This window comes from Salmo trutta, unplaced genomic scaffold (assembly GCF_901001165.1).
Source record: "Salmo trutta unplaced genomic scaffold, fSalTru1.1, whole genome shotgun sequence".
Taxonomy (NCBI): Eukaryota; Metazoa; Chordata; class Actinopteri; order Salmoniformes; family Salmonidae; genus Salmo; species Salmo trutta.
Genome location: NW_021823073.1, coordinates 2,619,273 through 2,645,221, shown reverse-complemented (window position 1 = coordinate 2,645,221; position 25,949 = coordinate 2,619,273). Strand labels below are relative to the sequence as shown.

Genomic DNA, 25,949 nt, shown 5'->3' with positions numbered 1-25,949 from the left:
ACCAATCAGAAGTCCTTGCGGTACAACTGGAATGGCCAAATAACAAGTATCCTGCTCCAGACTCAATATACAGAACGTAGCACACATAGCTCTGAGTTCAGGACTGACATTCCACAGAGCTGTTGAACTGAAAACCAACTCCTATTTACATTGACAATTCCCTATTGACCATTAGTACTCTATTTCATTTTTAGTACCCTCGTCCTCTCATCCTCTGCGTTGTGTATTTATCTTCAAAATATTTTTATAATAGCTTGTATCAAACACACACAAATTAAAGGAGTGTGTGTGATTGTGTATGATGGTGTTCTCTGTTAGTGTGGTCTTCCAGTCGGAGCTGGTGGGAGAGTTCTGGTACCAGCTGGACCTGCTGGCCCAACCTCCTGTCCTCACCACCTTACCACAGAGCAGCTGTGAACTGGGGAAGTATGTACACACACACACACACACACACACACACACACACACACACACACACACACACACACACACACACATAACCCCACCTAAACTGTTTGTTTTCTCAGGTGGACCAGGCTGTACATCCCACTGGTCAACCCCACAGACGAGACACTGGAGCTGGGCACGATCAACAGCAACCCCCGCAACTTCACCCTGGAGCTGGACACCAGCAGACCAGTTAGTACACACATATACACACACACACATACACACACATCATGTGTGTCCCTTTGTATTCTGTAAATAATATATTAATATATATATATTTTTTTAAAGAGTAATTCATAGTTTATCCATTTCCACCATCAAGGCGGTCGTAGCCTCCAATATTGTGTAAATAGAGTACAGCTGCTCTGAGCATCCTCTCTCTCTCTCGCTCTCTCTCTCTCTCTCTCTCTCTCTTTCTCGCTCTCTCTCTCTCTCTCTCTCTCTCTCTCTCTCTCTCTCTGCTGCTTCTCACTTTTTAGGAGAAATGATCTGTTTGTCTCTCAGGCTTGTGTTTGGTTGCCTAGCAGCATAATGGCTAATGAAGAACATTCTGTCGATGAAGACTGATTGCTTCCTGAATAGTGTCTTCCTATTATTAGCAACCAATGTTCAGTAGTGTTTCAGGTACACTACACCTTATATAAAGGATGTATAGTGCCAGTTATGAGATCAGTTGTAATTAGAGTAGAACATACACTATAAAATATGGACTTGTTTATTTGCCGTCTAAACTGTGTGTGTGTGTGTGTGTGTGTGTGTGTGTGTGTGTGTGTGTGTGTTCCTGTCTATCTTTCCAGCTCATCATAGCACCACATTCATCCACCCAGGTTCCTGTTCGTTTCAGACCATCAACCATCGGAGCTGGAAACCACACAGCCAAGATCTCCTTCACCTGTTCTCAGGTAAACCACCTGTCTAACCCTAAACCACCTGTCTAACCCTAAACCACCTGTCTAACCCTAAACCACCTGTCTAACCCTAAACCATCTGTCTAACCCTAAACCATCTGTCTAACCCTAAACCATCTGTCTAACCCTAAACCATCTGTCTAACCCTAAACCACCTGTCTAACCCTAAACCACCTGTCTAACCCTAACCACCTGTCTAACCCTAAACCACCTGTCTAACCCTAAACCATCTGTCTAACCCTAAACCATCTGTCTAACCCTAAACCACCTGTCTAACCCTAAACCATCTGTCTAACCCTAAACCACCTGTCTAACCCTAAACCACCTGTCTAACCCTAAACCACCTGTCTAACCCTAAACCATCTGTCTAACCCTAAACCACCTGTCTAACCCTAAACCACCTGTCTAACCCTAAACCATCTGTCTAACCCTAAACCACCTGTCTAACCCTAACCACCTGTCTAACCCTAAACCACCTGTCTAACCCTAAACCACCTGTCTAACCCTAAACCATCTGTCTAACCCTAAACCATCTGTCTAACCCTAAACCACCTGTCTAACTCTAAACCACCTGTCTAACCCTAAACCACCTGTCTAACCCTAAACCACCTGTCTAACCCTAAACCATCTGTCTAACCCTAAACCACCTGTCTAACCCTAAACCACCTGTCTAACCCTAAACCATCTGTCTAACCCTAACCATCTGTCTAACCCTAAACCACCTGTCTAACCCTAAACCATCTGTCTAACCCTAAACCACCTGTCTAACCCTAAACCACCTGTCTAACCCTAAACCATCTGTCTAACTCTAAACCATCTGTCTAACCCTAAACCATCTGTCTAACCCTAAACCATCTGTCTAACCCTAAACCATCTGTCTATCCCTAAACCATCTGTCCTAGGAAGACATAGGAATAGAATAAGCTGGATAGGTATAAACAGCGTAGTGGTGTATCTGAAGGGTCTGGATAGGTATAAACAGTGTAGTAGTAGATCTGAAGGGTCTGGATAGGTATAAACAGTGTAGTGGTGTATCTGAAGGGTCTGGATAGGTATAAACAGTGTAGTGGTGGATCTGAAGGGTCTGGATAGGTATAAACAGTGTAGTGGTGTATCTGAAGGGTCTGGATTGGTATAAACAGTGTAGTAGTGTATCTGAAGGGTCTGGATAGGTATAAACAGTGTAGTAGGGGATCTGAAGGGTCTGGATAGGTATAAACAGTGTAGTGGTGGATCTGAAGGGTCTGGATAGGTATAAACAGTGTAGTAGTGGATCTGAAGGGTCTGGATAGGTATAAACAGTGTAGTAGTGTATCTGAAGGGTCTGGATAGGTATAAACAGTGTAGTAGTGTATCTGAAGGGTCTGGATAGGTATAAACAGTGTAGTGGTGTATCTGAAGGGTCTGGATAGGTATAAACAGTGTAGTGGGGGATCTGAAGGGTCTGGATAGGTATAAACAGTGTAGTGGTGTATCTGAAGGGTCTGGATAGGTATAAACAGTGTAGTGGTGGATCTGAAGAGTCTGGATAGGTATAAACAGTGTAGTGGTGGATCTGAAGGGTCTGGATAGGTATAAACAGTGTAGTGGTGGATCTGAAGGGTCTGGATAGGTATAAACAGTGTAGTGGTGTATCTGAAGGGTCTGGATAGGTATAAACAGTGTAGTAGTGGATCTGAAGGGTCTGGATAGGTATAAACAGTGTAGTGGTGGATCTGAAGGGTCTGGATAGGTATAAACAGTGTAGTGGTGTATCTGAAGGGTCTGGATAGGTATAAACAGTGTAGTGGTGGATCTGAAGGGTCTGGATAGGTATAAACAGTGTAGTGGTGTATCTGAAGCGTCTGGATTGGTATAAACAGTGTAGTGGTGTATCTGAAGGGTCTGGATAGGTATAAACAGTGTAGTAGGGGATCTGAAGGGTCTGGATAGGTATAAACAGTGTAGTGGGGGATCTGAAGGGTCTGGATAGGTATAAACAGTGTAGTAGTAGATCTGAAGGGTCTGGATAGGTATAAACAGTGTCGTAGTAGATCTGAAGGGTCTTGATAGGTGTAAACAGTGTAGTGGTGGATCTGAAGGGTCTGGATAGGTATAAACAGTGTGTAGTGGATCTGAAGGGTCTGGATAGGTATAAACAGTGTAGTGGTGGATCTGAAGGGTCTGGATAGGTATAAACAGTGTAGTAGTAGATCTGAAAGGTCTGGATAGGTATAAACAGTGTAGTGTATCTGAAGGGTCTGGATAGGTATAAACAGTGTAGTAGTAGATCTGAAGGGTCTGGATAGGTATAAACAGTGTAGTAGTGTATCTGAAGGGTCTGGATAGGTATAAACAGTGTAGTGGTGGATCTGAAGGGTCTGGATAGGTATAAACAGTGTAGTAGTGGATCTGAAGGGTCTGGATAGGTATAAACAGTGTAGTAGTGGATCTGAAGGGTCTGGATAGGTATAAACAGTGTAGTAGTGTATCTGAAGGGTCTGGATAGGTATAAACAGTGTAGTGGGGGATCTGAAGGGTCTGGATCGGTATAAACAGTGTAGTGGTGTATCTGAAGGGTCTGGATAGGTATAAACAGTGTAGTAGTGGATCTGAAGGGTCTGGATAGGTATTAACAGTGTAGTGGTGGATCTGAAGGGTCTGGATAGGTATAAACAGTGTAGTGGTGGATCTGAAGGGTCTGGATAGGTATAAACAGTGTAGTAGTGTATCTGAAGGGTCTGGATAGGTATAAACAGTGTAGTAGTGTATCTGAAGGGTCTGGATAGGTATAAACAGTGTAGTGGGGGATCTGAAGGGTCTGGATAGGTATAAACAGTGTAGTAGTGGATCTGAAGGGTCTGGATAGGTGTAAACAGTGTAGTGGTGGATCTGAAGGGTCTGGATAGGTATAAACAGTGTAGTGGGGGATCTGAAGGGTCTGGATAGGTATAAACAGTGTAGTGGTGGATCTGAAGGGTCTGGATAGGTATAAACAGTGTAGTGGTGGATCTGAAGGGTCTGGATAGGTATAAACAGTGTAGTGGGGGATCTGAAGGGTCTGGATAGGTATAAACAGTGTAGTGGGGGATCTGAAGGGTCTGGATAGGTATAAACAGTGTAGTGGTGGATCTGAAGGGTCTGGATAGGTATAAACAGTGTAGTGGTGGATCTGAAGGGTCTGGATAGGTATAAACAGTGTAGTGGTGTATCTGAAGGGTCTGGATTGGTATAAACAGTGTAGTGGTGGATCTGAAGGGTCTGGATAGGTATAAACAGTGTAGTGGTGTATCTGAAGGGTCTGGATAGGTATAAACAGTGTAGTAGTGTATCTGAAGGGTCTGGATTGGTATAAACAGTGTAGTGGTGGATCTGAAGGGTCTGGATAGGTATAAACAGTGTAGTGGTGGATCTGAAGGGTCTGGATAGGTATAAACAGTGTAGTGGTGGATCTGAAGGGTCTGGATAGGTATAAACAGTGTAGTGGTGGATCTGAAGGGTCTGGATAGGTATAAACAGTGTAGTAGGGGATCTGAAGGGTCTGGATAGGTATAAACAGTGTAGTGGTGGATCTGAAGGGTCTGGATAGGTATAAACAGTGTAGTAGTGTATCTGAAGGGTCTGGATAGGTATAAACAGTGTAGTGGTGTATCTGAAGGGTCTGGATAGGTATAAACAGTGTAGTGGTGGATCTGAAGGGTCTGGATAGGTATAAACAGTGTAGTAGTGGATCTGAAGGGTCTGGATAGGTATAAACAGTGTAGTGGTGGATCTGAAGGGTCTGGATAGGTATAAACAGTGTAGTAGTGTATCTGAAGGGTCTGGATAGGTATAAACAGTGTAGTGGTGGATCTGAAGGGTCTGGATAGGTATAAACAGTGTAGTAGTGTATCTGAAGGGTCTGGATAGGTATAAACAGTGTAGTGGTGTATCTGAAGGGTCTGGATAGGTATAAACAGTGTAGTGGTGGATCTGAAGGGTCTGGATAGGTATAAACAGTGTAGTGGGAAAGTTGGAGGGTAAGGGGAAGAGGTAGGAAGGGTTAGAGGGTAAGGGGAAGAGGGGAAGGGTTGGAGGGGGAGGGGAAGAGGTAGGAAGGGTTGGAGGGTAAGGGGAAGAGGTAGGAAGAGGTTGGAAGGATTTAAGGGTAAGGGGAAGAGGTAGGAATGGTTGGAGGGTACGAGGAAGAGGGGAAGGGTAGGAGGGGAAGAGGAAGAGGTAGGAAGGGTTGGAGGGTAAGAGGAAGAGGGGAAGGGTTGGAGGGGGAGGGGAAGAAGTTGGAAGGGGTGGAGGGTAAGGGGAAGAGGTAGGAAGGGTTAGAGGATAAGGGGAAGAGGTAGGAAGGGTTAGAGGGTAAGGGGAAGAGGTGAAGGGTTGGAGGGTAAGGGGAAGAGGTAGGAAGGGTTGGAGGGTAAGGGGAAGAGGTAGGAAGGGTTGGAGGGTAAGGGGAAGAGGTGGGAAGGGTTAGAGGGGGAGGGGAAGAGGTAGGAAGGGTTAGAGGGTAAGGGGAAGAGGTGAAGGGTTGGAGGGTAAGAGGAAGAGGGGAAGGGTTGGGGGGAAGGGGAAGAGGAAGAGGTAGGAAGGAATGGAGGGTAAGGGGAAGAGGTAGGAAGGGTTGGAGGGTAAGGGGAAGAGGTGGGAAGGGTTGGAGGGGGAGGGGAAGAGGTAGGAAGGGTTGGAGGGGGAGGGGAAGAGGTAGGAAGTGAATTAGGACTGTGTGATACCAACAGTTGGATAAGGACGGACTCACAGTACAATGGTGTAAACAATGATAGTTGATGAACATTGCAAAGATTCATCAAAATCAATGACATTTTTCCACTGTCCATGGTTCTGAATTCTCTGCTACTTCCACACGTAACTAGGTAACCAAAATGTTATTTCTCCATCTGTCAGCTGACAATGATTTAGTTGTTGTTGTTGTTGTCCTCCCAGCTGAAGCACTGGAGCTTCCAGCTGTGTGGTGAAGGCCTGACCCCTGGCAGGATGGAGCCTCTGTCTGTAGCCTCCCCTGTGGGATCTCACTCCTCCATCATCCTCCCCTTTAGGAACCCTACTGAACACCCAGCCCTGCTGCACCTCACACTCACAGGTCAAACACACCCTGGACACACACTGAACACCCAGCCCTGCTGCACCTCACACTCACAGGTCAAACACACCCTGGACACACACTGAACACCCAGCCCTGCTGCACCTCACACTCACAGGTCAACCACACCCTGGACACACCCTGGACACACACTGAACACACACTGGGCACACCCTGGACACACCCTGGACACACACACTGGACACACCCTGGACACACCCTGGACACACACTGGACACGCCCTGGACACACACTGGACACACACACTGGACAAACACACTGGACACACACACTGGACAAACACACTGGACACACACACTGGACACACACTGGACACACACTGGACACACACACTGGACACACACACTGGACACACACACTGGACACACACTGGACACACACACTGGACACACACACTGGACACACACATACAGTATGCATGTATAGACATAGTCATACCCCAGACACACATGGAAACAGTCCTAGTAGAGACATGACATGATGGTAGTAATGTTGCTGTTCAATCTCCTATCAGACGAGGAGCCCGGTCAGAAGAGATCAAGCCAGTCCTTCATATGTGAAAGGAAAGTGTTCTGCATCCCCCTCAAACAGACACAAGGTCAGTTGTTCCACATCTCTGTGTCAAGCCTTACTTTAAAGACATAGTTCCTCTGTTCTCCACAGGACAGTGTTAGCCTTCTGAGTTTCAGCTACATGTCCCTCCCGTCCTCCATGTTGGCTCCAGGTGTGCGTGTGTCTGCGGGGGCCAGTGTGGACATTCCTGTGGTGTTTGCCCCTGACTCCATGCAACTGCACCAGGCCTGGCTCCTGGTTCAGCTAGAGCCCCTCTTCAACCACCCCCGCCTGGACACAGCACTCACCACGGCCCAGAGGGACAAGTCAGTACAGTGTGTGTATGTGTCGACACATGCGTGTGTGTGTGTGTGTAACAGGTGTTTCTCTGTGTACAGGTGTGTGGAGGTAGAGAAGGGCCGGGTGTGTTTGGTCTGCTGGGTCTACCCCATCCATGGCATCCCCGAGGCCCCTCCTAAACCCTCTCATCCAGCGGTGATAGAATGTGAGGCTCGCGGTCGAGTGGAGGAGAGAGTGGAGGTGTTGTTGACGGGATGTGTTCCTGGCTCCTCAGTCAGCAACACAGACATACCTCTCAGCAGTGCCCCCTCCTCAGTCAGCAACACAGACATACCTCTCAGCAGTGCCCCCTCCTCAGTCAGCAACACAGACATACCTCTCAGCAGTGCCCCCTCCTCAGTCAGCAACACAGACATACCTCTCAGCAGTGCCCCCTCCTCAGTCAGCAACACAGACATACCTCTCAGCAGTGCCCCCTCCTCAGGTGAGATCACATCAACTTCACTGGAAGTTAGGTTTGAAGTGAGTGTGTGTTGCACGTCATTGTATGTGTAGTTGTGCGTGGGCCTGTACCCTGAGAGTGTGATGTGATTATGTAGCTAATTGTAATGCATCATTTCTGTCTCAACAGAGCATATCCAGGGTAACTTAGTCAGCTTACAATGTTCACAGTGTTCGTTAGCATAAAAGGCTGGTTGAGTGAAGTCCACTTGTTCTTCATTCTCCTTGTAGGATGTGTCTAATCTCCTGACAACACACACCATATTGCTGTTTTGACAAAGTCAGGGTGGAGAGTGAGTGTGTGTGTCAAATCAAATACAATTGTATTTGTCACATGCTTGGTAAACAACAAGTGTAGACTAACAATGTTATAATTAAGCAATAAGGCCTGAGGGGGTGTGGGATATGGTCAATATACCACGGCTAAGGGCTGTTCTTAGGCACAACACAGCGCGGAGTGCCTGGACACTGCCCTTAGCGGTGGTATATTGGCCATATATCACAAACCTCCGAGGTGCCTTATTGTTATTATAAACTGTTTATCAACGTAATTAGAGCAGTAAAAATACATGTTTTGTCATACCCGTGGTATACGGTCTGATATACAACGGCTGTCAGCCAATCAGCATTCAGGGCTCAAACCACCCAGTTTATAATTACTTACAGGTCCTTCCCAACAATACAGAGAGACAGAAAGAGAAATAATAGAAAGATAATAACACAAGATATAAATCCACAATGAGTAACAATAACTTGGCTGTATACACAGAGTACCAGTACTGAGTCAATGATAACTTGGCTGTATACACAGAGTACCAGTACTGAGTCAATGATAACTTGGCTGTATACACAGAGTACCAGTACTGAGTCAATGATAACTTGGCTGTATACACCGAGTACCAGTACCAAGTCAATGATAACTTGGCTGTATACACAGAGTACCAGTACTGAGTCAATGATAACTTGGCTGTATACACAGAGTACCAGTACTGAGTCCATGATAACTTGACTGTATACACAGAGTACCAGTACCGAGTCCATGATAACTTGGCTGTATACACAGAGTAACATTACCGAGTCAATGATAACTTGGCTGTATACACAGAGTACCAGTACTGAGTCAATGATAACTTGGCTGTATACACAGAGTACCAGTACTGAGTCCATGATAACTTGGCTGTATACACAGAGTACCAGTACCGAGTCAATGATAACTTGGCTGTATACACAGAGTATCAGTACTGAGTCAATGATAACTTGGCTGTATACACAGAGTACCAGTACTGAGTCAATGATAACTTGGCTATATACACAGAGTACCAGTACTGAGTCAATGATAACTTGGCTGTATACACAGAGTGCCAGTACCGAGTCAATGATAACTTGGCTGTATACACAGAGTAACATTACCGAGTCAATGATAACTTGGCTGTATACACAGAGTAGAGTACCAGTACTGAGTCAATGATAACTTGGCTGTATACACAGAGTAGAGTACCAGTACTGAGTCAATGATAACTTGGCTGTATACACAGAGTACCAGTACTGAGTCAATGATAACTTGGCTGTATACACAGAGTACCAGTACTGAGTCAATGATAACTTGGCTGTATACACAGAGTACCAGTACCAAGTCAATGATAACTTGGCTGTATACACAGAGTACCAGTACTGAGTCAATGATAACTTGGCTGTATACACAGAGTACCAGTACTGAGTCCATGATAACTTGGCTGTATACACAGAGTACCAGTACCGAGTCCATGATAACTTGGCTGTATACACAGAGTAACATTACCGAGTCAATGATAACTTGGCTGTATACACAGAGTACCAGTACTGAGTCAATGATAACTTGGCTGTATACACAGAGTACCAGTACTGAGTCCATGATAACTTGGCTGTATACACAGAGTACCAGTACCGAGTCAATGATAACTTGGCTGTATACACAGAGTATCAGTACTGAGTCAATGATAACTTGGCTGTATACACAGAGTACCAGTACCGAGTCAATGATAACTTGGCTATATACACAGAGTATCAGTACTGAGTCAATTCTAACTTGGCTATATACACAGAGTACCAGTACTGAGTCAATGATAACTTGGCTATATACACAGAGTACCAGTACTGAGTCAATGATAACTTGGCTGTATACACAGAGTGCCAGTACCGAGTCAATGATAACTTGGCTATATACACAGAGTAACATTACCGAGTCAATGATAACTTGGCTGTATACACAGAGTACCAGTACTGAGTCAATGATAACTTGGCTGTATACACAGAGTACCAGTACCGAGTCAATGATAACTTGGCTGTATACACAGAGTAACATTACCAAGTCAATGATAACTTGGCTGTATACACAGAGTACCAGTACCGAGTCAATGCTAACTTGGCTCTATACACAGAGTAACATTACCAAGTCAATGATAACTTGGCTGTATACACAGAGTACCAGTACTGAGTCAATGCTAACTTGGCTGTATACACAGAGTACCAGTACCGAGTCAATGATAACTTGGCTATATACACAGTACCAGTACTGAGTCAATGATAACTTGGCTATATACACAGAGTATCAGTACTGAGTCAATTCTAACTTGGTTATATACACAGAGGACCAGTACTGAGTCAATGATAACTTGGCTATATACATGCGGTATCAGTACCGAGTCAATGATAACTTGGCTGGCTGTATACACAAAGTATCAGTACTGAGTCAATGATAACTTGGCTATATACACGCGGTATCAGTACCGAGTCAATGATAACTTAGCTATATACACAGAGTATCAGTACTGAGTCAATGATAACTTGGCTATATACACAGAGTATCAGTACTGAGTCAATGATAACTTGGCTATATACACAGAGTACCAGTACTGAGTCAATGATAACTTGGCTATATACATGCGGTATCAGTACTGAGTCAATGATAACTTGGCTATATACACAGAGTACCAGTACTGAGTCAATGATAACTTGGTTGTATACACAGAGTACCAGTACTGAGTCAATGATAACTTGGCTATATACACAGAGTACCAGTACTGAGTCAATGATAACTTGGCTGTGTACACAGAGTACCAGTACTGAGTCAATGATAACTTGGCTGTATACACAGAGTACCAGTACTGAGTCAATGCTAACTTGGCTGTATACACATAGTACCAGTACTGAGTCAATGATAACTTGGCTATATACACAGAGTACCAGTACTGAGTCAATGCTAACTTGGCTAACTTGGTCCCGTGTGGCTCAGTTGGTAGAGCATGGTGTTTGCAACGCCAGGGTTGTGGGTTCGATTCCCACGGGGGACCAGTATGAAAAAAAAAATGAAAGAAAAATGTATGAAATGTATGTATTCACTACTGTAAGTCGCTCTGGATAAGAGCATCTGCTAAATGACTAAAATGTCAAATGTGGCTATATACACAGAGTACCAGTACTGAGTCAATGATAACTTGGCTATATACACAGAGTACCAGTACTGAGTCAGTGATAACTTGGCTAGATACACTGAGTAACATTACAGAGTCGATGATAACTTGGCTGTATACACTGAGTAACATTACCGAGTTGATGATAACTTGGCTATATACACATAGTACCAGTACTGAGTCAATGATAACTTGGCTATTGTCATGTCCTGACCAGTAAAGGGGTTATTTGTTATTATAGTTTGGTCCGGACGTGGCAGGGGGTGTTTGTTTAGAGTGTTTCGGGGTTTATTGGGTATGTTATTATGTAAGAGGGGTGTGTTTGTTTTGTGTTGTAGGGGTTTTTGGGTATTGTTCTGGTTTTGTATTTCTATGATTTTCTAGGTTGTGTATTTCTTTGTTGGCCTGGTATGGCTCTCAATCAGGAACAGCTGTACATCGTTGTTGCTGATTGGGAGTCATACTTAGGTAGCCCTTTTTTCACTTGTGGTTTGTGGGAAGTTGTTTTTGCATAGCTGTGTGTGTAGCCTGCAATACTGTGCGTTGGTTTGTTTTCTTGTTTTGTTTCATTAAGTGTTTAATAAAAGTTAAAATGAGCACTCAACCTGCTGCACCTTAGTCCACCTCATACGACGCCCGTTACAGCTATATACACAGAGTACCAGTACTGAGTCAATTATAGCTTGGCTATATACACAGAGTACCAGTACTGAGTCAATGATAGCTTGGCTATATACACAGAGTACCAGTACTGAGTCAATGATAGCTTGGCTATATACACAGAGTACCAGTACTGAGTCAATGATAGCTTGGCTATATACACAGAGTACCAGTACTGAGTCAATGATAGCTTGGCTATATACACAGAGTACCAGTACTGAGTCAATGATAGCTTGGCTATATACACAGAGTACCAGTACTGAGTCAATGATAGCTTGGTTATATACACAGAGTACCAGTACCGAGTCAATGATAGCTTGGCTGTATACACAGAGTACCAGTACTGAGTCAATGATAACTTAGCTGTATACACAGAGTACCAGTACTGAGTCAATGATAACTTAGCTGTATACACATGGAGGGAGGGAAAGAAGGGAAGGAGGGAGGGAAGGAGGAGGGAGGGAGGGAGGGAGGGAGGAAAGGAGGAGGGAGGGAGGGAGGGAGGGAGGGAGGGAGGGAGGGAGGAAAGGATGGAGGGAGGGAGGGAGGGAGGAAAGGAGGAGGGAAGGATGGAGGGAGGGAGGGAGGGGGATAAAACAGCAGCAGCACATCACTGTGGATTAGTCATGCATTAACTGGAGAGTTTGGTGTGTGTGTGTGTGTGTGTGTGTGTGTGTGTGTGTCCATCCATGTGTTAGCAGCAGGCGTCAGGCTGGCTCTAGAAGACTTTCTATGTGAGGTGTGTTATAACAGTGATGCTGAGCGGTCCCAGCTGGAGGGCTGTGTAACCCTGTCTCTACTGACCTGTCACAGAGACCCCCACTCTGGCATCGTCTCTCTCACCGTCAACCTCATCTTCACCCCTTACAAACCTCTCAGGTAACGGACATACATCACACAAACACACGCATATCACACACACACACCAGCACTGGCTCTCAGCTCTGCACCTTCTAGAAATTCAGGTAGCAGACTAACATCTGATAAAGTGCATTAGTTATAAATAATTACTCTTCAGAGACTGTATCTATTTGTGTTCCCCTCCCCTCTCCTCCTCTACCTTCCTCCTCCCCCTCCCCCTCTCCCCTCCACTCCCCTATCCTCTTCCCCTCGTCCTGTCCTCTCCTCTCCTCTCCTCTCCTCTCCTCTCCTCTCCTCTCCTCTCCTCTCCTCTCTTCTACCCTCCTCTCCTCTCCTCTCCTCTCCTCTCCTCTCCTCTCCTCTCCTCTCCTCTCCTCTCCTCCTCTTCCTAGGTGTTCAGCTGTGCTGGCTGTTCAGTGTTTGACAGGTGGGCTCTGGAAGTTTCCCATCAGCCTCATCTCCACTGAGCCGAAGGTTGATGATGTCATCACCATTAACGCTGCAGGGCTACACAAGACCTCTGCTGTGGGCTTCAGACTGACCAGCCAGACCAGGTCAAGCAGTGTGTGTGTGGGGGTGTCTATGTGTGTGTGTGTTTCTCTGACCCTTACCCTATCTATGTGTGTGTGTTTCTCTGACCCTTACCCTATCTATGTGTGTGTGTTTCTCTGACCCTTACCCTATGTATGTGTGTGTGTGTATTCCTGCATGTCTATGTGGCAGGTACCCAGAGCCGTTCACAGCAGGGTTCCTGCCAGGTGGGGGCAGTGAGTTCCAGGTGTGTCCCTCCTCAGGTGAGCTCCTCCCAGTGGGGTCAGCCGGTACTATCCTCACCGTCTCCTTCACCCCCTCCATGTACAGCAAGAGACACCACGCTACTCTGCTGGTCCAGGTATGTCTGGCTGGTAACACACTACACTCTTAGGAACAAAATGTGCTATTTAGAAGCTAAAAGGGCTCTTTGGCTGTTCCCATAGGAGAACCATTTGAAGAACCCTTTTTGGTTCCAGGTAGAACCCTTTTGGGTTTCATGTAGAAATAGGATTCTTTCTACAGAGGGTTCTTTCTACCTGGAATCAAAAATGGTTCTACCTGGAACCAAAAAGGGTTCTCCTATGGGGAAAGCTGAAGAATCATTTTGGAACCCTTTTTTCTAAGAGTGTAGTGTAAGGATCAGAGCAACAGATATAGACACACACACCTCACTGATTTACAGCTGCTTGTCCCTCCTGCAGACAGCAGACACACACACCTCACTGATTTACAGCTGCTTGTCCCTCCTGCAGACAGCAGACACACACACACCTCACTGATTTACAGCTGCTTGTCCCTCCTGCAGACAGCAGACACACACACACCTCACTGATTTACAGCTGCTTGTCCCTCCTGCAGACAGCAGACACACACACCTCACTGATTTACAGCTGCTTGTCCCTCCTGCAGACAGCAGACACACACACCTCACTGATTTACAGCTGCTTGTCCCTCCTGCAGACAGCAGACACACACACACCTCACTGATTGACAGCTGCTTGTCCCTCCTGCAGACAGCAGACACACACACCTCACTGATTGACAGTTGCTTGTCCCTCCTGCAGACAGCAGACACACACACCTCACTGATTGACAGCTGCTTGTCCCTCCTGCAGACAGCAGACATGCAGTGGACGTACGAGGTGAAAGGAACCACGCCTGCTTACACCCCACCCCACTCTGCCTCCTCCAATGGGAACACCTCTTCCAGGGAAGTCCCTCCCACTGATGTCCGCCAGAGGAACTTTGTGTCCCGGAACCTTCATCTCCCAGCCATGGCTAACTCCTCCCCCATCAAACACAGAGCCTCCGCCTCGCAGATCAGATAGAGAGATCATTCTCACAGTACACACACACACACACACACACTCCCACCACAACCCCACCCCATTCCTGTCTCATTGAAATGATCATACATGAAGATTGAATAATTCATTGTAAGTGCCTGTACTTCACCTCATTGTCATCATTAGATTTCTGTTGACCTCTGACCTCTGCAGGTAGCCTAGTGTTTAGAGCGTTGGGCTAGTAACCGAAAGGTTGCAAGTTCGAATCCCCAAGCTGACAAGATACAAATCTGTCGTTCTGCCCCTGAACAAGGCAGTTAACTCACTGTTCTTAGGCCGTCATTGAAAATAATAATTTGTTCTTAACTGACTTGCCTAGTTAAATAAAGGTCAAATAAAATAAATATGGACATTCTTTTATGCACTTGGCATTACTTTGGAGATTTTCTCTGTCTGTTCTCAAACGAGATGTGTGTGTTCATATGCATGTGGGGTGAAATCCGTCTTGTCATCCAGTGCAGTGAACCAGGGGTCTTTCTCTCACCCTGAATTCCAAGAAGGATTATCTCCCCTCTAATTTCTTAGCCTGTCATTTAGTCTTAACCGGATGAAATAACAAACTCTGGTTTAGAGACAGAGAGAGAGCGACATTATCTCATTTATTTAGGCAGCATTAATATTCACTTGTATTGATTATAACAGAGCGTAGGTTTGGATTAGGGAACAGATTGATCCTGGATCGAGATTAGAAGGAAAACAGCAAAGTCATTCTCTCAATAATAGACTTCAGCAGGAGACAATATGGAGTCACATTGACATCCCTTATGGATTAACACAAAACACTGTTTATGATTGCTGAGTGTAGGCTACTATATTTGTCTGTTGTAAAGTCAAAAGTGATGAACATCTGGAGATTCTGCACCCGAGACTGTCTCTGTCCATTATCACGTGGTACTGAACTCTACCTGAGACTGTCTCTGTCCATTATCACGTGGTACTGAACTCTACCTGAGACTGTCTCTGTCCATTATCACGTGGTACTGAACTCTACCTGAGACTGTCTCTGTCCATTATCACGTGGTACTGAACTCTACCCGAGACTGTCTCTCCATTATCACGTGGTACTGAACTCTACCTGAGACTGTCTCTGTCCATTATCACGTGGTACTGAACTCTACCTGAGACTGTCTCTGTCCATTATCACGTGGTACTGAACTCTACCTGAGCAGAGAAGGGCCTGCTGTTGAGATCACAAGAGCAAAGTGGATGGTACCAGTGTATGGCTCTAGCTGACAGCCAGACAGGATTCAGTTACAGACTTAGTTCAGCCTGCACTAAACCAGCAGGCTGAACAAGGTTAGAGGGAGCTCAGAGCGCAGAGTTCCGAGTGTGTATATCACCTGTGAGAGCGATTGGCCAATCACAGCCGGGCACACGCTCCCACCGAAGCAACTGTCTCGCTCTTTGATGTGAAATCTAATTAATGCTGCAAAGCCCCTCTCCTCTGAGTGAGTATCCCTTGCTGTAAATGATTGGGGAGGGAGCGGGAGAGAGACAGAAACAGAGACAGGGAGAGAGAAACAAACAGACAATCCTAATATCAGTCAAAAATATTAAATTCCCAGTTTATGCTACAAACCAATTTTATAAGAGGTTTTAAAAGTAGGTTCTATGTGACTCAACATTCCATGACGTACACTAAGGCATTGTTGGTAGAATAGATGGATGCAGTTCATGGCCTGATTAATATAATGTTTTGGTATCAGGTTGTAAATCACAGCTGGCCTGGTACATTGTCTGCTGTCTCCACCCATTTGGGATGCACTGTTTCAGTTTCAATGACTCAATATTTTTGACAATAAGGAACTAATGTAACTAAGGCTGGGAATGTCAATACAATCAAACTAGCAATGATCACACGTCAGTCATAACATGGCTAATATGCTAGCGTATCTATTTATGTAGCAAGCTAAAAGCACGGAGCCTAACGTTAGCTAGCTAGCTGCTAGGAGGGACGTCACATCATTAGAGGAGTGGGTGAGTGACTTACTTTTTCCCCTCGTATTGTTTTTCGGTGGCTACACAGCTAGAGATGCACATGTCATTTGGTTAGCTAACAAGACATGTGAATTGCTTTTCTAGCTAGTTAGCTATGCTGAACGACTGTTATCCAGTTAGCATATCGGTTGCGTTCGGATAATTCACTCTGGCTAGCTATACTCTAATTTCAGAGCACTCTTGTCTGAGTGTGTCACATCCTGACCATAGAAAGCTGTTATTTTCTATGGTAGAGTAGGTCAGGGCGTGACAGTTTTTTTTTCTAGTTTAGATTTTCTATGTTGTTATGTTCTAGTTTTGTATTTCTATGTTGGGCTTTTTTGGGATGATCTCCAATTAGAGGCAGCTGGTCATCGTTGTCTCTAATTGGAGATCATACTTAAGTAGTTGTTTTTCCCACCTGGGTTTGTGAGAGATTGTTTTGAGTTAGTGTATGTTGCACCTCTTTATCACGGTTTGTTGTTTTTGTTCTTTAGTTTATTTGTATGTATTGCATAGTTTCACAGTTTAATAACGAAAATGTGGAACGATACACACGCTGCGCTTTGGTCCGCTCCTTCATCATACGACAACCGTGACAGAGTGAGCCAGAGTGCAGAATAACTGATGAATTTACAAACGTGCAACACCCGCTGAATATAACCGGTGTCAGTAAATGTCGGCAAAAAAAGTACTAGTCAAGAATGTTCTAGATAACATGTAAACAGGCTAACCAGCTCTGCTATGGAGAGTAAAATGGTCAGTGAGGTGTTCTCTCATTTTGTGTCTGGAAGTAGCTAGCTAGCAAGCTAGCCAACTTTAGTCAGTAAGCTTGGGTGCTTGGTTGGGACAAGCATGCATTGGCAGGCAAGCTGCAGAAGGACGGGCAGGCTATTCTCCATCGTTTATCATTGGAATTTTTATGATCAACTAGCTGAAAAGGTTTGAGAGGGTTTATCTAATGATCTTTCATTCGATTTTAGCTAATCTTGCTCTGGCTAGCATTAGTGGTTGATGTTGTTGTTATTGATGTGCCCGCCACTAATATTGGCACCCTTGGTAAATATGAGCAAAACGGGCTGTGAAAAAAATGTCTTTGCTGTTTATCCTCTTCTCTGAAATGTGTGCCACAATTATTAAAATCTAACTGACGTATATTCCCATTCATATTTTATGTTTTTAAGTTGATTGAGGGATTAGGAACACTTAAGTGGTAAGCCAAGACTTCCTGTTTCACTGGGGTATAAATATGAATTGGGTTTTCATAAGGAAAGAGCCCTGCTCAATCAGTGGCCCGCCCCTGTGAAGAGACATGGGTTATAAACGATGAAACACACCCTTCTCCCCTCTCCACTATATAAGCCAGTGACGAAAATGTAACCAGCCTGTTCCGGGTACGTGAGGTCTGCAACCTCTGCGTTAAAAGGAACTAACATGTCAAGTACAGAACTAAGCCAACCTCAGCGTGAGCTTTGGTTGTGAATGGTATGAACTTTGATCTCTTATTCACTACAGAAGTGATACTTCCTAGCCGTTGAGTTAGCAGCGGCCGCTGTAAACGTGGGCTAGGAAAGGACAGACGACGTATCCAGTCTAACACACAACGAAGATACTACAACGTATCCAATTTACCACCGGAGACATTCTTCCGAGGACAGGAAGATTTCTGTTGGCCAACGCGGCCAGCATCTACGACCAACCTACCGAAGCGCAGCTCAGAGTAAATATTTATTGCATTTTCCTTTTCCAAATGGGCGGTAATTTAGAATGCATAAGATACTGTATTTACGAAAGCTTAGCTTCTCCCTTTGTTCCTCAGTCTTCCCGCTCTTTCATTCAAGCCCAACCCCCTTTCTTTGTTTATCAAGCCTCATACAGTTTCCGTCCACCAGGGACGTTTTCTGTATGACATAATTTGTATTCTGTGTATATGTAATTCTGTGTGATTACTAGGTCTGTGTGATTACTAGGTCTTTAAAAGTTTATTCGGAAGATAACAGCGCTATAAACATTCCTCCGTGGTGCCCCGACTTTCTAGTTAATTACATTTACATGATTAGTTCAATCAGGTAATATTAATTACAGAGAAAGGATTTTGTAGAAAAGCATGTCATATCACTTAATCCGGCATAGCCAAAGACACGCCAGAGGGTTGCCATAAAAAAATCCTTTGCTGTCATCAAACAACAAACTCAAGCGCCTACAGTTTGCCAAACTTTACTGGAACTTTCAATGGGACCGGGTTCTATGGTCAGATGAGACCAAAATAGAGCTTTTTGGAAACAAACACCAGAGGTGGGTTTGGTGTAGACAGGAAGATAGCCATGCAGAGAAGTACCTCATCCCCACTGTGAAGTATGGTGGTGGATCTTTGATGTTGTGGGGCTGTTTTCTTCCAAAGGCCCTGAACCACTTGTTAGGATTCATGGTATCATGGACTCCATCAAGTAACAGCAGATATTAAATCTAAACCGGACTGCCTCTGCTAGGAAGCTTAAATGGGCCGTGGTTGGATCTTCCAGCAGGACAATGATTCAAAGCACACCTCAAAATCAACACAAAAAGGGTTCACCGACCACAGAATCAAGGTTTTGCCATGGCCAGTCCCCTAACCTAAACCCCATTTAAAACCCGTGGGATGAGCTGATGAGGAGAATCCACACGTTTGGGCCTGGGAATCTGAAGGATCTGGAGAGATTCTGTATGGAGGAATGGTCTCAGATCCCGTGCCAGGTGTTCTCCAACCTCATTACGCATTATTATTCTACCTTTATTTCAACAAGGAACACAGACTGAGACCAAGGTCTCTTTTACAGCTGGGCCCTGCGTATACATGTTTACACATACAGTTTAGGTACAATGATTAAGAAACTACACAAGACAAACAAAACCATCACAGAAAACACAAAAAAATACAGCAGCAGATTATTACATTTACACATAGGTTATTCCCCTAACAGCACAAGAACTTGCATTACCCGAAACAGTTACAAGCAATACAAAAAAAGAAATACTCCAATAAATATTTAAAATGGGCAAGGGGGACAAGAGTCTCAAGTTTAAGTTTAGTCTGCAGGCTATTCCATAGGCAAGGAGCGTAACAGGAAAAGGCAGCCATACCCAACTCTGTGGAAATCACATGGGCCTCAAGTGTAATCCTTGCTTGAGACCTGGTTTTAGGAATTATAATTATAATATTGATGATAGTGATGATAAATAAGAAGGTAGTTTATTCAGAAGTGCTTTATAGACAAACACGAGAGCATGTTGTTCTCGTCTCATGGACAGCGAAGTCCAACCCACATTTTGATATAAAACACAGTGGTGGGTTCTGTAGCTCGCACCTGTAATAAACCTAAGTGCGCAATGATAAGTAGCATCCAGCGATTTAAGTGTTGATGCCGTAGCATGCATTTATATAATATCCCCATAATCTATAACAGACATAAAAGTAGCTTGCACAATTTGTCTTCTATTTGTAGAGTACAAACATGTCCTGTTTCTATAGCAGAAGCCTAGATTGATTTTTAGCCGTTTACAAAGTTCGTCAATATGCATTTTAAAAGACAGTTTATCATCCAACCATATCCCTAAGTATTTATATGTAGAGACTTGATTCATTCGAGAATCATCTAAGCTCGTAAGTGCAAGTGTATTTTCAACCAACTTTTTGAACCTATTAAAAATCCTAAAATGTGTTTTCTTTGCATTAAAAAAAGTTTCAGCTGTATAAAAGACCCTTGTAATATCTTAAAATCTGTCTCCAATAATGATAATGCTTGGTCAGCTGTTGAAGCGATAGAGTACATGACAGTGTCATCAGCATATAAATGAATTTGAGACTTTCTTATCTCATCACCGATATTGTTTATGTAGAGAGTGAACCGTAATGGACCAAGTATAGAACCTTGTGGGACCCCTTTAACCAACTCCAATGGCTCCGACTGGATGCCGTCGACTCTAACAACCTGACTTCTATCCTTTAGATAGTCATGAAACCAACGACAGGCATCCAATCCCAGTCCTATTGACGACAGCTTACCCAAAAGTATCGCATGGTCTACAGTGTCAAAAATATAGGAGATGACTCAGAGCTGTTATCTTGGCAAAGGGAGGTTGCACAAAGTATTGAATGACGGGGTGCCAATAATTGTGGCACACATATATTTTATTAAAATATTTGTTCTATAATAAGATTTGTTTTCATCAATTATTTTACTATAATTAAAGGTTTGATTTTTGTGAATATTTTTTATATTTTTTTCACAGCCCGTTTTGCTCATATTTACCAAGGATGCCAATGTTAGTGGAGGGAACTGTAGGGAAAGATAGCCTACCTATTTATGGTTGTTTGATCAATAGGACTGTAAAGTTCCCAAGTGTAAGAGGACTCAGAAATCCATTCAGGTGTATTTTGTGGCTTTTGCTGAATGCGTTCTAATGATCTAAAGTTGCGCTGTGCAACTGCCTGTAAACACACAGTCCAGTTCAAAGTGAATGATGGCAGGGCCAACTGCCTGTAAACACACAGTCCAGTTCATAGTGAATGATGGCAGGTCCTACTGCCTGTAAACACACAGTCCAGTTCATAGTGAATGATGGCAGGTCCTACTGCCTGTAAACACACAGTCCAGTTCAAAGTGAATGATGGCAGGTCCTACTGCCTGTAAACACACAGTCCAGTTCAAAGTGAATGATGGCAGGTCCTACTGCCTGTAAACACACAGTCCAGTTCAAAGTGAATGATGACAGGCCAACTGCCTGTAAACACACAGTCCAGTTCAAAGTGAATGATGGCAGGCCAACTGCCTGTAAACACACAGTCCAGTTCAAAGTGAATGATGGCAGGCCCTACTGCCTGTAAACACACAGTCCAGTTCATAGTGAATGATGGCAGGTCCTACTGCCTGTAAACACACAGTCCAGTTCATAGTGAATGATGGCTTGTTTGCATATAGGCCTACTGTACCTCTGATTGGCTATGGCGCACTGGTCAGTGTAGACTCCGATCCTGGACAAGACAGATGTTTTTATTCGGTTTTATTGTCTATTAATTGTCCCACCGCCTTCCCACTCTATGTTGCTGTAGAATTTTCACGAATGCCTTAGTATACGTCAGTCCCCAAACATTCTAAGAATTTATGAAAATGTGTAAATGACCATATCTAAGTGGTCGCTTATCAGAAAATGTAAAAACAAAAGTGTAATATTCTTCCTGGGGGTGTAAATGAACAGATTTTAATAGGATTCATGTTGCTAAAACGCTGTCAGTTCCACTTTAAGGTTAGGGGTTAGGGTTAAGGTTAGGGTTAGGGGTTAGGGTTAGCGGTTAGGGTTAGGGTTTAGGGTTAAGGTTAAGGTTGAGATTAGGGTTTAGGGTTAGGGTTTGGGTTAATCCCCAAAAACGTGTATGTGTGTTGCATGTGTGTATGTCTGTGTGAGTACGCCGAATCAGCACCATGGACAGCGAAGGAATCTGACTTCTGGGTTTCAGCACAAGATAGTGGACAGCAATAGTCTCCGGTGACTGAGAGAATCCCTGAAGATACTGTAACCTACATGAAAATACGTAACCAGAGACGCAAAAAAAGATGCATTCAGCCCTATATAGATGTATGACCTCCCTCTGTGTTCTGGAATCTATCCATCCCATTGCTTTGTATCCACCTCTTTTTCAAACGCTTTTACCACACAAATGACATGGACTATTCACTGCAGTTTACAACCTAGACTAGAGGTTTGTTCTCACCTGAAAACAGTAATAACATTCTTCATTACATTGTGTTGTAGCCTGGGTAGGAAACATTTCTTGTCCATAAAAACCTGAACCATATGGTATATTTTCCAGCTGCACATCTGGGAGGGAACTGGTGCACAGTGTAGCTACCTATGACTTCATTATCTAATAAAACATGTTTATTTTACTCTGTAAATTGACTGGATATATTCAATGCCCTATTAAGCCTAACAATGAGCTTATGAATTATGGTCTAATATGCATACACTTCTACTCAGGCTATAGGCTGCATCTGGAGCCTGTCTGTCTATGTTCTGCTGTGTAATTACGCCCCTGGCCTCTCCACTGCCACAGCTATTCCTCTTACATCGTGGGGCGTCCCAGGAAAACACAGACTACAAAAGCTTTTTTCGGAAAAGAATGTTTAGCCTACTAACATCCTATTGGAGGAGAGATGCACGCTTGCTTGCTGAATGTAAAATAGGCTACAGAATTAACAACGGGCATATGAGTGGCTAGCTAATGTACACTATATATACAAAAGTATGTGGACACCCCTTCAAATTCGTGGATTTCGCTATTTCAGCCACACTTGTGTATAAAATCGAGCACACAGCCATGAAATCTCGCAGCCATAGACAAATTATGGCAGTGGAATGGCCTTACAGAAGAGCTCAGTGACTTTCAACGTGGCACCGCCACCTTTCCAACAAGTCAGTTTGTCACATTTTTGCCGACCTAGAGCTACCCTAGTCAACTGTAAGTGCTGTTATTGTGAAGTGGAAATGTCTAGGAGTAACAAAGGCTCAGCCATGAAGTGGTATGCCACAAGCTCCCAGAACAGGACCGCCGAGTGCTGAAGCACATCAGCACAAAAACTGGGAGCTTCATGAAATGGGTTTCCATGGTTTCCATGGCCGAGCAGCTGCACACACGCCTAAGATCACCATGCGCAATGCCAAGCGTCAGCTGGAGTGGTGTAAAGCTCATCGCCATTGGACTCTGGAGCAGTGGAAACGAGTTCTCTGGAGTGATGAATCATGCTTCACCATCTGGCAGTCCGAGTAAAGTACTGTAAAATTTGGTGGAGATGGAATAATGGTCTGGGTCTGTTTTTCATGGTACGGGCTAGGCCCCTTAGTTCCAGTGAAGGGAAATCTTAACCCTACAGCCATAAAATGACATTCTAGACCATTATGTGCTTCCAACTTTGTGGCAACAGTTTGGGGAAGGCCCTTTCCTGTTTCAGCATGACAATACCCCCGTGCACAAAGTGAGATCCATACAGAAATGGTTTATTAATATCGGTATGGAATAACTTGACTGTCCTGCACAGAGCCCTGACCTCAACCCCATTGAACACCTTTAGGATGAATTGGAACGCCTACTGCGGACCAGGCCTAATCACCCAACATCAGTGCCCGACCTCACTAATGCTCTTGTGGCTGAATGGAGGCAAGTCCCCGCAGCAATGTTCCAACATCTATTGGAAAGCCTTCCCAGAAGAGTGGAGGCTGTTGTTATATCGAAAGGGTGAACAAACTCCATATTAATTCCCATGATTTTGCAAGGAGATGTTCGAGGAGCAGTTGTCACCATACTTTTGGTCATGTAGTGTACCTTTCTTGTCCTTCTTAACTGTCTAAGATAAACCCAAACTGATCCAGATGGTTTCTTAATCAGGCCGAGGCTGTCGGCCAGTTATCTGTCATGAAACTAAACAGAATGTTTCAGAAGTTATTTCAATTAGCCTACATCACTGCAGTTTACAGCCTAAGAACGGTAGTTATGCACTCACCTGATAACAATAATAAATTCCTCCTTGCACTGTGTTGCTGTAGCCCAGGTATAATAATTGTCTTGTCTATAAATGCAGGCCTTGCCTAAAAAATGCTTAATCAATAGTGGAGCTTTGCGTGCCCGGGGCTTTGCGTGCCCGGGGCTTTGCGTGCCCGGGGCTTTGCGTGCCCGGGGACCACAGAGCGCAGCCTGGAGAAACGCACTACAGATCTGCCATTTCACAATCTGTGGACTTTCTTTTCTTGCACTTTGCCAGATAACTATTTAATATATACCTAATATTTAGCTAATGAATGTCCTAATATCTGGCTAATATTCAGCTTCTTACTTCCGCTACACATCACTAATCTCTCTCTTCCAGCTGTTCCCGTTCGCAACAGGCTTTAGGCAACGCAAGACTCTACCGCTACGCAATAGGCCATTCCTCTTCTCGTGAACTCCCAGGCTAACTATAGGCTGCAAATGCTATAGGACATTTATTTTACTACTTTTTTTAAATACTAAGACTAATAGCCTATTTGGGGAAAGAAGCAGGCTTGCTTTTACTAATTGCTGAATGTAAAACAGGCCTACAGCAAATGCATTTCAGTGAAAGTGGAGGAGAGAAAGTGCATTAGTGTGATTGATGACTTTTGGCCGGTTATGAAAACATTGTTGCACTGATGCATTGCAAATAATTGCACAGGACATAGTCTAGATGAACACAGTGGAACAGAAGACCCAAAGGAATTGACAACCATTAGAAACATGGAAATCATTCACAAACCACTTGAGCAACGAGGCAATGATATGCTGTAAAAGATAAGCAGGCTAAATTGCGTTTGTTGTTGAATTGCGACATTTAAATACAAGTTACTATATTATTTCTCATTAGGCCTACATGTAAATTGAAGTATTATTTGCAGTTGTGACTATGACAATGAACACACCCTGAAAGCACTGAATGGTCTGAACCAGTATCTGTGCGTTAGAGACCTCATGAATGGTCTGAACCAGTATCTGTGTACTAGAGACCTCATGAATGGTCTGAACCAGTATCTGTGTACTAGAGACCTCATGAATGGTCTGAACCAGTATCTGTGTACTAGAGACCTCATGAATGGTCTGAACCAGTATCTGTGTACTAGAGACCTCATGAATGGTCTGAACCAGTATCTGTGTACTAGAGACCTCATGAATGGTCTGAACCAGTATCTGTGTGCTAGAGACCTCATGAATGGTCTGAACCAGTATCTGTGTACTAGAGACCTCATGAATGGTCTGAACCAGTATCTGTGTGCTAGAGACCTCATGAATGGTCTGATCCAGTATCTGTGTACTAGAGACCTCATGAATGGTCTGAACCAGTATCTGTGTACTAGAGACCTCATGAATGGTCTGAACCAGTATCTGTGTACTAGAGACCTCATGAATGGTCTGAATCAGTATCTGTGTACTAGAGACCTCATGAATGGTCTGAACCAGTATCTGTGTACTAGAGACCTCATGAATGGTCTGAACCAGTATCTGTGTACTAGAGACCTCATGAATGGTCTGAACCAGTATCTGTGTGCTAGAGACCTCATGAATGGTCTGAACCAGTATCTGTGTACTAGAGACCTCATGAATGGTCTGAACCAGTATCTGTGTGCTAGAGACCTCATGAATGGTCTGAACCAGTATCTGCGTTAGAGACCTCGTGAATGGTCTGAACCAGTATCTGTGTGCTAGAGACCTCGTGAATGGTCTGAACCAGTATCTGTGTACTAGAGACCTCATGAATGGTCTGAACCAGTATCTGTG

General features: G+C 44.2%; 1 protein-coding gene across 1 annotated transcript in view; it reads left to right on the top strand.

Moving 5' to 3' along the window:
• LOC115188708 (cilia- and flagella-associated protein 47-like) overlaps positions 1-14,886 on the top strand; it is an 81,970-nt gene extending 67,084 nt beyond the window's left edge. Inside the window, exons 45-55 of the mRNA XM_029747435.1 lie at positions 319-426; positions 528-639; positions 1,248-1,352; positions 6,273-6,429; positions 6,965-7,048; positions 7,175-7,328; positions 7,401-7,786; positions 12,611-12,791; positions 13,166-13,327; positions 13,497-13,665; positions 14,423-14,886. Coding sequence (XP_029603295.1) covers positions 319-426; positions 528-639; positions 1,248-1,352; positions 6,273-6,429; positions 6,965-7,048; positions 7,175-7,328; positions 7,401-7,786; positions 12,611-12,791; positions 13,166-13,327; positions 13,497-13,665; positions 14,423-14,635 — 1,831 coding nt within the window. The 3' untranslated portion in view covers positions 14,636-14,886. The remainder of the gene's footprint in view (positions 1-318; positions 427-527; positions 640-1,247; positions 1,353-6,272; positions 6,430-6,964; positions 7,049-7,174; positions 7,329-7,400; positions 7,787-12,610; positions 12,792-13,165; positions 13,328-13,496; positions 13,666-14,422) is intronic.
• The last annotated feature ends 11,063 nt before the right edge of the window (positions 14,887-25,949 follow it).